The sequence below is a fragment of the Sitophilus oryzae genome, unplaced genomic scaffold, assembly GCF_002938485.1.
Source record: "Sitophilus oryzae breed Bouriz unplaced genomic scaffold, Soryzae_2.0 scaffold_1385_pilon_pilon, whole genome shotgun sequence".
Classification (NCBI taxonomy): Eukaryota; Metazoa; Arthropoda; class Insecta; order Coleoptera; family Curculionidae; genus Sitophilus; species Sitophilus oryzae.
The window spans coordinates 261,006-273,423 of NW_022146043.1; the positions used below are offsets into that span (position 1 = coordinate 261,006).

Consider the following 12,418-nt stretch of genomic DNA (forward strand, 5'->3'; position numbering starts at 1 on the left):
TTTCGTTTCCATCGATTTTGCTATTTTACTTATATTTTTATTAAGGTTAGATTAAATTTGTCCAAAAAGTATCAAAACGTCCGTTATCGTATGAACGGGTCCGTTGACGGGCTGAAGTAAAATATTTACGGATGAAAAGTGGCGCGAAAACGGTATGACCAATCATAGCATCGTCGGACCATCGTACCAACGTATAAAGCCGGAGTCTCATGCATCCGAAATCCGATGGTACAACATCCGAAATTTGAAGTTATCGTGTGAAATAAAAAAAGCCTGTCACATGCATCCGAAAGTTCGTTCCGAAATTTGACAGTTTTGACATTTTTCTGCTGCGCTGAATAGAGATTCATGTCATGTTTTATTGGAGAAACACTTATAAAAATAACTTCCTCGCCAAATATCCCGAAATTGCCCACTTCCCACTAAACTTGTTTTTAAAAACAAATGTTTTCAAAAAAAGTGAGGTTAAAAAACACACGATATTGTACAAAAGTTAAACAAAATTTAACTTTATACGACGTCGGATGATTAGTTTGGTTTGGATAAAATTATCGGATAAAAATTGTTGTCAAAATATTTCGACCAATAGCAGCACCGTCGCATCGTCGTGTCATCGGATTTCGGATGCATGAGACTCCGGCTTAACGGATGCATGAAAATCAAGCTTAAAACAATATACTATGATAAAATAGAGTAGGTCTATTGATCTCCAAGCTAACTCGATTTTAACTTTATTCAATCATATCCAGTTTTATATGTATTATATACTTATAATATAAAACGACCAAACTAATTGTGCATTTGATGTGAATATTTTTTTTAGAGATAAAAGATGTATTTATTTACATGTGTGTATTGTATTAATTATTTATTTATTTCCTTTTTGTAAAGCAAAAGACATTTATCTATATATTTTTCTTAGTTATAAGTGCATAGATTTAAGAGGTAATAAAAAACGACCAAATAAACAATAAATGTATATTACATGTGTCAAAAAAGTATTAATTGTTAAATCTTAAAAAAATACAAAAATATATAATTATTATCTGCAGAATTCATTACAGGGTTTTAATATTCCTTCGACCATTATAGTTGAGGTGGAGGTCCACCGAATTTTCTGGTTAGTTGGACTATTCTTTCGGCTTCACGTATACCACTCAGTCTGGCACCGTGGACAGTAGAGTGATGACCTAATTATAAGGAAAATAAAATATTATCGTTTATTTCTTATTATCATTAGTTATTAATAAAGAAATCCAATTTGATCAAAAGAAAAACATCAAATATAGCTTGGAAATAAAGTTTGCTGTCATTTTATATGTAATATTATACGGTAAATATCATCATTTTTAAGCCAACTTAACGCCGTTTTTTTTTCCAAAAAATATATTATTTTTTTCTATGAACACTAACCTAAGCAACAGAAATATACAGGGTGGTCCGAACTGTATTTCTGAACTTCGGCAGCATATTCTGCAAATAAAAATAAGTAAAAAACTTCGTATAAATGTATGTCCTTAGTTTCGGAGATACAGGGTGTAGGAGTTTCATTTTTTTCTATTTTTTCCAAATAATTTTTGAAGTAACGTCAATATTTATATGAAAATTGGTATCTAGGAGTTTTTTGACATAAGAAATTTGATTTGGATGTCAATATGACACCTACTTCTAGAGAACGCCACCTACATAATTTTTATCTGGTTTGAAGAGTAACTTTTCGTCCGTATCTGTATACTACTGAGTAAAAAATATATATTTAATAATAAAAATCCTTAATATATATATATATATATATATATATATATATATATATATATATATATATATATATATATATATATATATATATATATATATATATATATATATATATATATATATATATATATATATATATATATATATATATATATATATATTATTATTAGAACATACATTTATACAAACTTTTTTACTTATTTTTATCTGCAGAATTTGCAGCCGAAGTTTCGGGAATACAGTTCGGACCACCCTGTATATTTCTTTTGCGAAGTCCTCATTAAATCTATGTCAAAGGAAAGATGTTTTTTATACGAATATAATTTATTATTGAGAGAGGTGAGACATACTCTCTTGAAAATATTTCAATAGCACTTTATTCTCCTTCGCCATTTTATCAAGAAAAACTCTATAAAGTGCAAAATATACAGGGTGTCCGGAAATTAATGCAACAAAATTTGGTCATAGATTCTTGAAAAAAAATAGGTGACCCGTATTTTTTATTTTTGGCGAGTGGCCTCCCTTTTCGGATTTACAGCCCCCTGAATTTCGCCCCTAAAAAGAGGTTTTTTTTTTAATATCTCAGGGCCATGTTGGACGAAAATCACTAAATTTGGTACACGTTGTTTTCTTTTTAAATAAAAATATTTTATTTTGAAATCTACATTAAATTTGGAACAAATTTGATTTCTTAACTTTTTTCGTACGACGAACCGTTTTCGCGTAAAAAAATAAAAACCATTTTCATTAGACTAACTGGCAATGACAAAATCGCTAAAATTTTACCGCAACAAAAAAAAATTTCAATGGCAACATTTTTAAAACGCCAAACTTAAGTTTAAAATTATTTTTTATTTTTCAAAATCTTGTTTTTATTACCTAAGTGAGTACCAAAATGACCAAAAACCTAAATTGCCGTTTTTTAAATCTTGCTACGAAAATTTATATTTTTTACAAAATTTTAGCGATTTGGTCATGTATAAAAATGGTTTTTATTTTTTTACGCGAAAACGGTGCGTCGCGTCGTACGAAAAAAAGTCAAGAGATCAAATTTGTTCCAAATTTAATGTAGATTTTAAAAGTAATTTTTATTAAAAAAAACAGTGGCGTACCATTTTTTTCTTCAATAATATTTAGTTTAAATACCGTAGGGACGTCACTGATGAAAATAAAAAAAAGTTAATAGCATCAAAAAATGTCATTTTATGGTAAAACAACGTGTACCAAATTTAGTGATTTTCGTCCAAAAGGGCCCTGAGATATTAAAAAAAACCTCTTTTTTGGGGCGAAATTCCGAAAAGGGGGGTCACTGGCTAAAAATAAAAAATACGGGCCACCTATTTTTTTCAAGAATCTATGACCAAATTTTGTTGGATTAATTTCCGGACACCCTGTATTGTGTTTTTTAATTTTATCTCCATACATAAAACTTATTTTGTAATTTTAAAAAATAAAACAAATTACATACAAAATTATATAATAATTTTGTAAAATAACATTTACCCTAAAATTGTTGTTTTTTGGAATAGCACAAAATAAAAATTATGCCGCATTTAGAATCTGAAGGTTCTTTTAAACTTTTAACACAATATTTGAATTTGATTTGAAATTTTGCGTATTTGTTAAAATTTTCTGAGCATATTTTATGTTATTTATTATTTATTCTACAGTTGGTATTGGTTGTAAATCTAGAAGAAAGCTGTGTCAGAATTTAAATTAACAGTGACATTATTGCGAATAATTTTTACATATAAAATAACAGCGATTTTCGTTTTATAGTCATCGCAGACTTTTTTTTCGATCATACGTTACATATTACATATAAGAAATCTTTCAAAAATGCAGAAAAGAAGTTAATTATTAAATGGCAAACATTAAAAGATATGTCTTAAAAATAAGATATTTATTATTTACACAGTTCTTGTTTTTTTTACCTGCACATGTTGCTTCACCAGCAAACAAAAGGATCGGAGGAACAGGATCACATGATCCCGGGACAGGACAGCTGAGATCGCATTGATGTCCCACATTTGAGTTGATATTCATGTACGAATAAGATCCGCAAAAATATGGATCCGAAGCCCACTTGGATCGAAGGATAGTCGATGGATACGGCAGAGAAGCGTCTCCAGTAAATTGTCGTAGAAGTTTTGTTATACCTATAAAAAAAAAAAAGACATACCAAACAATTAAAAAAGAAACGGAATTAGAGGTGGCTTGGAAATGGAATAGAATTGGAATTTTGTATATGAAAGTTGATTGTTATTGGGTCGTCATTTCCAAGCCACTTGAATAATCAGATCAAAATTCTTGATCTGATTACATGTAGTCATTTTGAGTACCACAATAACATAATTATTCATTAATAATAGGTTTTTATGTTAATTATAAATTAGAATTAGGATAGTAAAAAACTACAGCCTTTACATTACTCAAGTACAAGCGAAAATGACCAGCTGGTACTTAATAAGCTGTGTCAAAAATCGTCCTTACCTTCCGCTACCTGTTCATCGGATGCTTGTTCCATTATAACAGCTTCTGGACCCGAAATAAAAGCACACAATACATGCTTGCTGCCTTCTACTTCTTCTACAGATACTAAACCTAAATATAGTGTATTGTTTAATTAATACAATATGTTGTATTATTAATTATTAAAATAAAACCAAATTAATTAATTATGCAATAATTTAATCCGACTTTTAGATGTCCCGATTATCATAAAAGTAAAATATTTTTTTTCAAACTCACAAAAGTATTGAGGGTAGCTGAGAGTAATTAAATAACGTAAAAATTAAATAACGAAAAGAGAATCATATCCTCAATAATTATGTAAGATATTATTTTTATCTGTATTTTAAAAAAAGTCTAAAAATACCGTTAAAATTAATTAACAGATATATTAAGAAGAAGACAGTTTACCTTTAGTCCAATCTGATCTTTGAGCCAATTCATCTGGAGACCAAGCAAACTTAATACCGCCTTCCGACCAAACCCAAAACGGCCTATCGTAATCCAAATATATCTTATCTACATTCCCATAGCCTAAAATTGTAACATAATAATTATTATTCACTATTAATATTATGCTTAAAAATATGCCTAACCTAGTGCGGAAATAGCTTCCATTTTATTAGTAGGCAAAGCTGGACAAAACATTTTTTCAGCGTGTTCCTTCAACACGCCCAAAGAAACGGTGACCACTACGTAGTCGGCACAGTATTCCTCACCATCACAGCATTGAACGATAGCTCTAGGACCTTTTTTTCTGCTTTGGACAGCTCCCCATCTGATTAGACCAACTGGTTTACCGAACTTGACAGCGCATTCGGGGAGTTCTTTTAATAAGGGTGATAGAACACCTGAAAATAATTATTTTATTTAGTTGAAATCTTTAAGATAATAAATTTAAAATATGTTACAGTAGAAGCCAGAAATCAGTGAATTCTAACACTTTTAATACACAGTTACCAACAGTTAACCTAACCAATAGTTAACCTAATAGAATTGCTCACTCAGCCGAAAGTGTCTGCCATGTGTATGCAAAAACTTCTCGCTTTGTGACGTCAGTAGCAGGCTATGTGTATGTGTGAGTTAATAATTTTTGTCGATTTTAATTGTGAAATAAGTGTTTTAAAGTTTTTCGAGCTATATAGTGTATAAATATTTCATTTTGTGTTGTGAATTGTGACTAAGTGCCTACGATATTGTTTATTAATTATTTTGAAGCAAAATATGGAAGTACTCTAAAACGAATGCCTGCAAAAGGTTTGCCAAACCAAAGATCAGAAACATAGAAGAACTTACGACCGAGAAAAATGAAAGAATTTCCTTGATTTAAGTAAGAATAATCTTCGGATTATCACGGGATTGTTAACAGAACATTATCTCCTCAATGAACACCTCAGTAGATTGAAGCCAAAAAACAACAGCAAAAATGTAGATTCTGTGAGGAAAATGGAGAAACACTAGAACACCTCATCATTGAGTGCGCAGAAACCACAACCATTCGTGATATAAACTTTGGTACAACTAATTTCGGAAATGGTGAATTAACTAACTGACTGATATAAACTCAGTTAGTTTCAATCAAGCATCATCTGCTGATGATTCTAACATGGCAAAACGCGCGTCCAGTTCCAAATTCTAAAGTAAAGAGTTTTAGTGTATTGTGGTAAATTGTGTGTTTGTGTTTGTGTTTTATTTTACTGTTGTAACACCAAAGAAGAAGATTTTGAAATAAAAAAGGCAGGGGTTTATACTGTATCAAATGTTGTTTAACTTATATGTGGAAAGAGCATTCACTGAGTCAATCACCGAAAGTCCCATTAGTTTCAAAATAAATGGCATTCCAATTAATAATATCCAATATGCGGCAGACAATGGTATTGGCAGATACTGTCAGACAATTACAATGCAAATGGTTGGCAGACAATGCAAATGATCTCCAAATTCTTTTAAATAAGATTATCAACGAAAGCCAAAGACTGGATTTAAACATTAATATTAGAAAAACTAAATTTATGGCTGTTCAACAGTCCAACCACCAGAATTTATTTAAATGGATAGTTCATCAAGCAGGTCACACAACTTAAATACTTGGGATGGATGGTTAACCAAACGTGAAATCCAGATCAGGAGATCGAATGCAAGATCGAACAAGCAAGAACAACTTTTCTAAAACTTCGAAGGTTTCTCACAGATAGGAACTTGAACTTTGGCCTTAGACACATAATGTTAAAGTGCTATATCTGGTCCGTTTTGTTATATGGTGTGGAAGCATGGACACTGAAAGTAGCAACAATAAACAAAATTGAAGCCTTCACAATGTGGACCCTACGTGTGAGGAATGAAGACATTCTCAGAAGAGCTGGTCTAGAAGAACGTGAACTCTTCGAAATCACTAAGAAGAGGAAAATACATATTTGGGACACATACTACATTCTCCAGGGTAAAATCTGATGAGGAAGAAAAAGATGAACGCCTACGCAGCGTGTTAGCATTACCAACGCGAGAAATCTGTACCACACCTTAAGAAGAACACCAAAGGTTCCAACCCTCAACTGTAACATATGTATATAGTATATAAAATAGTAGATTTGTGCAATTTTAAAATAATATACAGGGTGTTTCAAAACAAATGCGAAAAACTTCAGGGGGTGATTCCTTGTTCAAAATAAAGGGTAGTTTGCTTTATAAACGTTGGGTCAAAAGTCAACCATTAGGGAGATATCGCGGTACAAAGATGGTGGAAAAATAATGTTCTTATTTTTTATCTTGAAAACGAAAAGAGATAGACTAATGAAATTTTATGGAAGCATTACTGTTATGAAAACACACTTTCGGGTAATTTTTTTACTTTTTTAAAATGAGTGGAAGGGGTTGAAATAAACTACCCCTATCATTCTTGTTAATGAAATTTAAAGAAAAATCTTATCAAACACATGCAAAAAAATTAATTTTGATAGTTTGGTTTGTTTAGAAACTTTTTTATCTCTTGTATTTTTTTTATAAAACTCACCGATTTGAAATTAAAAAATAAAATGTAAAGCATTACATGTCAGGACTAAAAGTATTTTTAGATTAAGAATCTAGTGATAATAATGATAATAATAATAATCTAGATAATAACGTATTGCAGTAGGGTAATGTCAAATAAAACAATATTAGAAACATCCTAAAAAGTGACAGCGGCCGACTAGATTTTTTCCTAAAAAATTACAGCTGCCCACTAGATTCTTTATCTAAAAATGTTTTTTGTCCTGACATGTAATGCTTTACATTTTATTTTTTAATTTCAAATCGGTGAGTTTTATCAAAAAAACACAAGAGATAAAAAAGTTTCTAAATAAACTCAACTATCAAAATTAATTTTTTTGCATGTGTTTGATAAGATTTTTCTTTAAATTTAATTAACAAGAATGATAGGGGTAGTTTATTTCAACCCCTTCCACTCATTTTAAAAAAGTGAAAAAATTACCAGAAAGTGTGTTTTCATAACAGTAATGCTTCCGTAAAATGTCATTAGTCTATCTCTTTTCGTTTTCAAGATAAAAAATAAAAACATTATTTTTCCGCCATCTTTGTACCGCGATATCTCCCTAATGGTTGACTTTTAACCCAATGTTTATAAAGCAAACTACTCTTTATTTTGAACAAGGAATCACCCCCTGATGTTTTTCGCATTTGTTTTGAAACACCCTGTATAACAAAGGATTAATATACCGACAAATCCAACTGGAATCTGAATACTACCCCCTGGAATATTAATGTAGCTACCGAAATTATCGGCACTGACTTTAGTTAAATCCTCTCCAGTAATATATCTAATTTGGTTTGTTTTTCCATACATGACACGAGCCAAGTCATATCTCTGTTCTTCGGGGAATAACTGTAACTCCTGTTGAATTCTTAGAGCTACGAAACACTTGTGTAATTGTAGTATGATTTAGGCAATTATTGTGGTGCATTACTTAAGAAATTATAAAGGTTTCCGTGCTCTTTTCCACATCCCATTGTAAATAGATTGGAAGCTTCAGATAAGATTTGTTTGAACACGTGCTGTCCTAGCAGGGCTACCGAATTGTCCACGCATCTTCCATCGCTTGTGCAATATACACTAGAAATGTAATTAGTATATTAGACAGGGTGGTCCGAACTGTATTCCGGAAACTTCGGCAGCATATTCTGCAGATAAAAATAAGTAAAAAAGTTTTTATAAATGTATGTCCTAAAATGCTTAATTTCGGAGATATAGGGTGTAGAAGTTTCATTTTTATTTCGATTTTTTCCAAATAATTTTTGAATTAAAGTCAATATTTGGATAAAAATTGGTGTGTGGGAGTTTTTTGACATGAGAAATTTGATTTTGGTGTTAATATGACTCCTATTTATAGGGGCGCCGCCTACACGTGTTTTAACTGTTTTGAGGAGTAAGAAGTTTTTGTCTGTGCCTGTATAAAACTAATGAGTGAAAAATATACATTTTCATGATTTTTTACGCAAAAAATGTCTTTACGTAAAAATCGCTACCAGCAACCATTCTCAAGATATTTAGAACGGAAATAGTCAATACATGTCATTATTGACAAAAAAATAACAGGCTGAGTAGATAGTTATTTTACTGAAATGGTAAATTTGGGAACTTTTTATTTTTTTAAAAATTTATCATAAATTTTTCTCCGAAAAAATGAGGATAAAACAGTTTCTTTTGAACTTTTGGCACAGAAACATTTCGAATTTATGATTTCAGTCTAATAACTATTTAGTCAACATGTTTAATATATGTCAATGATAATTTCGATTCCAAATATCTGGAGAACCATTACTAGTGGCTATTTTTATTAAGAGACGTTTCTAAAATTACGTTTTTAAAATACTAATGAAACAACGAACAATACCCATCTGAATAGGTGATTCTCTTCAATGGACTTTTCAAAAGACCTTCCTGAGCAGCTAGGGTGTATACCGGGTTGCCTATGCAGGCGCCGTGAATAAACTGACAACCCATTTCAGCTACAACATCCCCTAACCAGCAGGAATGGATTCTGCCGCCTGGCCTGTAAAGTAAATCAATAAGAGTTCCAGTTTTTAACGAAGGAACGTGTAACAGGTTGTTAGCTCAATAGATGGCGACAGTTTTTGTCTTTGTCTTGTTAATGTTATATTTATGGTTGGAAAATGTATAAGCATTAGTGTTTTATTAATAAAAAAAATAATGTTTTTGTTTTGTCTTTTTAATATTTAACCTTAATATGTCTTTAATGTTAGTCTGAAAAGCTTAGTTTGACTTCTCTACAATATTATTTAAGAATTGCATAAAAACTACAAACTGAAATGTGGTTTAATTCAATTATTTAATACTTTATAAAAAAACTCAATAAATATATTTTAGTTTGAAATAGTACACTTTATACCGGGTGCGTCTCAAAATTGGCTCACCCCTATAACTTTTTTATTTTATCAGATAAAAAAAAACAAATTGCGTGTGTTAGTATATTACATAAATTAGGATTGACTATTCAATTGTTTTTGGTCACTTATTGTTTCACCGGAAATGACTACAAATTTTGATTTTTAAATGGCACTCCTGTATAGAATAGAATGACATATCATATGTCAACTTTTGACATTTTCTCATATGGTTTATTTGATATTCTAACTTGCTGTTCATAACGATAATTTGACTCCAGGTGTGTGGTACCAAATTATTCGTAAAAAATGCATAAAAATAAATGAGTAAATTCGTAAAAAATAAAAATTGTATTTTATATTTCAATCCAGAGTGCCATGGCAGTGTACTAATTTTTAATCAAGGAGCTTTGGAAAAATTGGTTTGATGGTCTAATGTTTTTCGTCTCTTGTCCTGGTCGGTTAAAACATGCCGAAATCATATTCTTAATCATATCTCAATTTTTTCAAATCAATTAATAAAGGTGGCTCATTAGCATATTTGGAAAAAAACATTTTTTACGAATAATTTGGTACCACACACTTAGTATTTCGAGTCAAACTGTGTTTATGAACCTGTTGATATGTCATTCTATTCAGAATGTAATTTTCTATCGAATAAAGTAAAAAAATAAGAGTGCCATTTAAAAATCAAAAGTTGTAGTCATTTCCGGTGAAACAGGAAGTGCCCTAAAACAATTGAATGCGTCAATCAATCCTATTTTATATCATATACTAACATACAAATCTCGTTTTTTTATCTGAAAAAATACAAAAACTTTAAAAGTGAGCCACTTTTAAGACGCACCCGGTATAATCTGTACTTTCTTTTTAGTTTCGAGCAATTTAAAATAAACTAGTTCCAAAACGAATGGCTATGTTTAAAAAAAATTATGTGTTCAGTTCCATGATTTAATTTGATTTACTTTAAGTAATTGAATTTGAAATGTTTTGTTGAAAATAACGAAAGTTTATTTTGTCATTAGACCATATTGTCATAACCTAACAGTGATACTATTTTTTTCAATCTTTCGACATGGTTTAATCATTTTATTTTATAATCAATTATCCATGGGAAAGAATACCTGTAGGTATTAATATTTCGTCGACACTTTCAAATTCAAAAAAAGGTTAAAAGTTTTAAATCTAATGTTCAATCATATTACTCTAAATTTTGTATCAAAGCTTGTCTTCACTTTATTTAAATAAACTCTATTAGATACTGGATTAGGATATCGAATGGGAATGCATAAAGTAAACATATTATGCTATGCCGATGACGCAGTACTTATTGCAGAGTCAGAGGACGACCTCCAAAGAATGCTACAAACTTTTAACAGACAGGCAAAAAAAATTAACATGCAAATTTCTACAAATAAGACCAAATGCATGACCATTACAAAGGAGCCTCTACGGTGCAAATTGGTAATAAAAAACAAAACTATTGATCAGATAATGTCATTCGAATACCTCAGATGCAAAATTACAAGCTCAGGATTCCTGGAAGTAAGGAAACAAGCCAATAAAGCTGCCGCAATATCAGGACATCTTAAATATCCCATATGGAAAAACAAACATTTGAGTACAGAATGTAAGTCAAGAATATACAAAACCTGCATACGACCAGTGATGACATATGGTGCGGAAACCAGAGCTGAAACATCAGTAACAAAGAGAATCCTACGAACTACTGAAATGAAGACCTTAAGAATGATAACTGGATACACATTGAGGGACAGACAGAGAAATGTAGAGATAAGAGAAAAGTGCCAAACAAACGACGTTGTCAGATGGATAAGGCAGAGAAGAAGAGAATGGAACCAGCATGTCAATAGAATGGGCCCCGACAGAATGGCCATAATAATTCGCAACAACGTACCCCATGGCAGAAGACCTACGGGACGACCACCTAAACGTTGGCAAGACAGTTGGCAGTCAACCTCGCAAGAGTTGCTTAGACGAGGAGGAAACCGGAACTAAACAGGCGATACGCCTTCTAAAAGAAGAAGAAGAAGAAGAAGAAACTCTATATTAGTGACTGTCGTCACAGAATTAGCCATTTAGTAAAGTCATTAACTTCTTTAAGTTCTAAGTAGCTAAGTGTATAATTAATTACTATTGATTTAAAATACCTATCAGTTGCTTCCAAAACCACAAATTTGCTCAAACCGCATTGCGCTAATCTTTGAGCTACGCTCAATCCAGCTATTCCAGCTCCTATGATCACAACCCGTGGCTCAGGCTTACAAGGATCCACCATATTCTCTGTGATGGTGCATTGTTGGAAATTTCCAGTTGGTTTGCCGTCACCTGCTGTGGCAAACGTTCTTAATAATTTCTCGAACGTTTTTGTAAAGCTAGAAATTATTAATGTTAATGTATACCTCTACGTAGTACCTACTTTTGATACAAATTACCATCTCGACTGTTTCACTAACATTGGTCTGATCGATGAAAATAGAGGTATTATCATTTTTATACTAAAATTTTGAGTTTGTGCTTTTTGACGACAGTGACGTTAAAAGGTTGATCATTTGACATGCACAAAAATGCCAAAAGAGCTTAAAGCAATATGTAAGGTAATACTTTCTTTATTTTACTCATTATATTACCTGTGTTGTTAATGTATACAGGGTTATTCATAACATACAACACGGAGCATTGTCGCTAAACGATCAGATTTTTACAAATTGTAAGTTTGGGTTCGTTG

The 12,418-nt window shown here is 31.2% G+C and overlaps 1 protein-coding gene across 3 annotated transcripts; it reads right to left on the reverse strand.

Annotated features, from left to right (window-relative positions):
• Positions 1-964: 964 nt before the first annotated feature.
• Positions 965-12,253, reverse strand: LOC115875382 (spermine oxidase). 3 transcript variants are annotated; one of them, XM_030890811.1, is made up of 10 exons: positions 12,126-12,253; positions 11,841-12,065; positions 9,159-9,317; positions 8,232-8,377; positions 8,038-8,175; positions 4,866-5,120; positions 4,681-4,803; positions 4,252-4,362; positions 3,693-3,917; positions 965-1,190 (listed from the first exon to the last, which is right to left on the reverse strand). In XM_030890811.1, the coding sequence occupies exons 1-10, from the start codon at positions 12,179-12,181 to the stop codon at positions 1,087-1,089; spliced, it is 1,542 nt and encodes a 513-aa protein (XP_030746671.1). In that variant the 5' UTR covers positions 12,182-12,253; the 3' UTR covers positions 965-1,086. The 3 variants fall into 3 exon arrangements, with proteins under 3 accessions (XP_030746671.1, XP_030746670.1, XP_030746669.1); XM_030890810.1 differs by having other exon boundaries at positions 8,014-8,175; XM_030890809.1 differs by having other exon boundaries at positions 7,984-8,175.
• Between the last annotated feature and the right edge of the window lie 165 nt (positions 12,254-12,418).

What these genes read in the sequence shown, in the direction of transcription:
- LOC115875382 (XM_030890809.1), bottom strand. Translation starts at nt 12,181, where the DNA reads ATGATAATACCTCTATTTTCATCGATCAGACCAATGTTAGTGAAACAG. An exon ending in AAACCTTTATAATTTCTTAA is followed by an intron (nt 8,176 to 8,231) that starts GTAATGCACCAC and finishes AGTGTTTCGTAG; the next exon opens with CTCTAAGAATTCAACAGGAG. An exon ending in TGGTGAAGCAACATGTGCAG is followed by an intron (nt 1,191 to 3,692) that starts GTAAAAAAAACA and finishes CCTTATAATTAG; the next exon opens with GTCATCACTCTACTGTCCAC.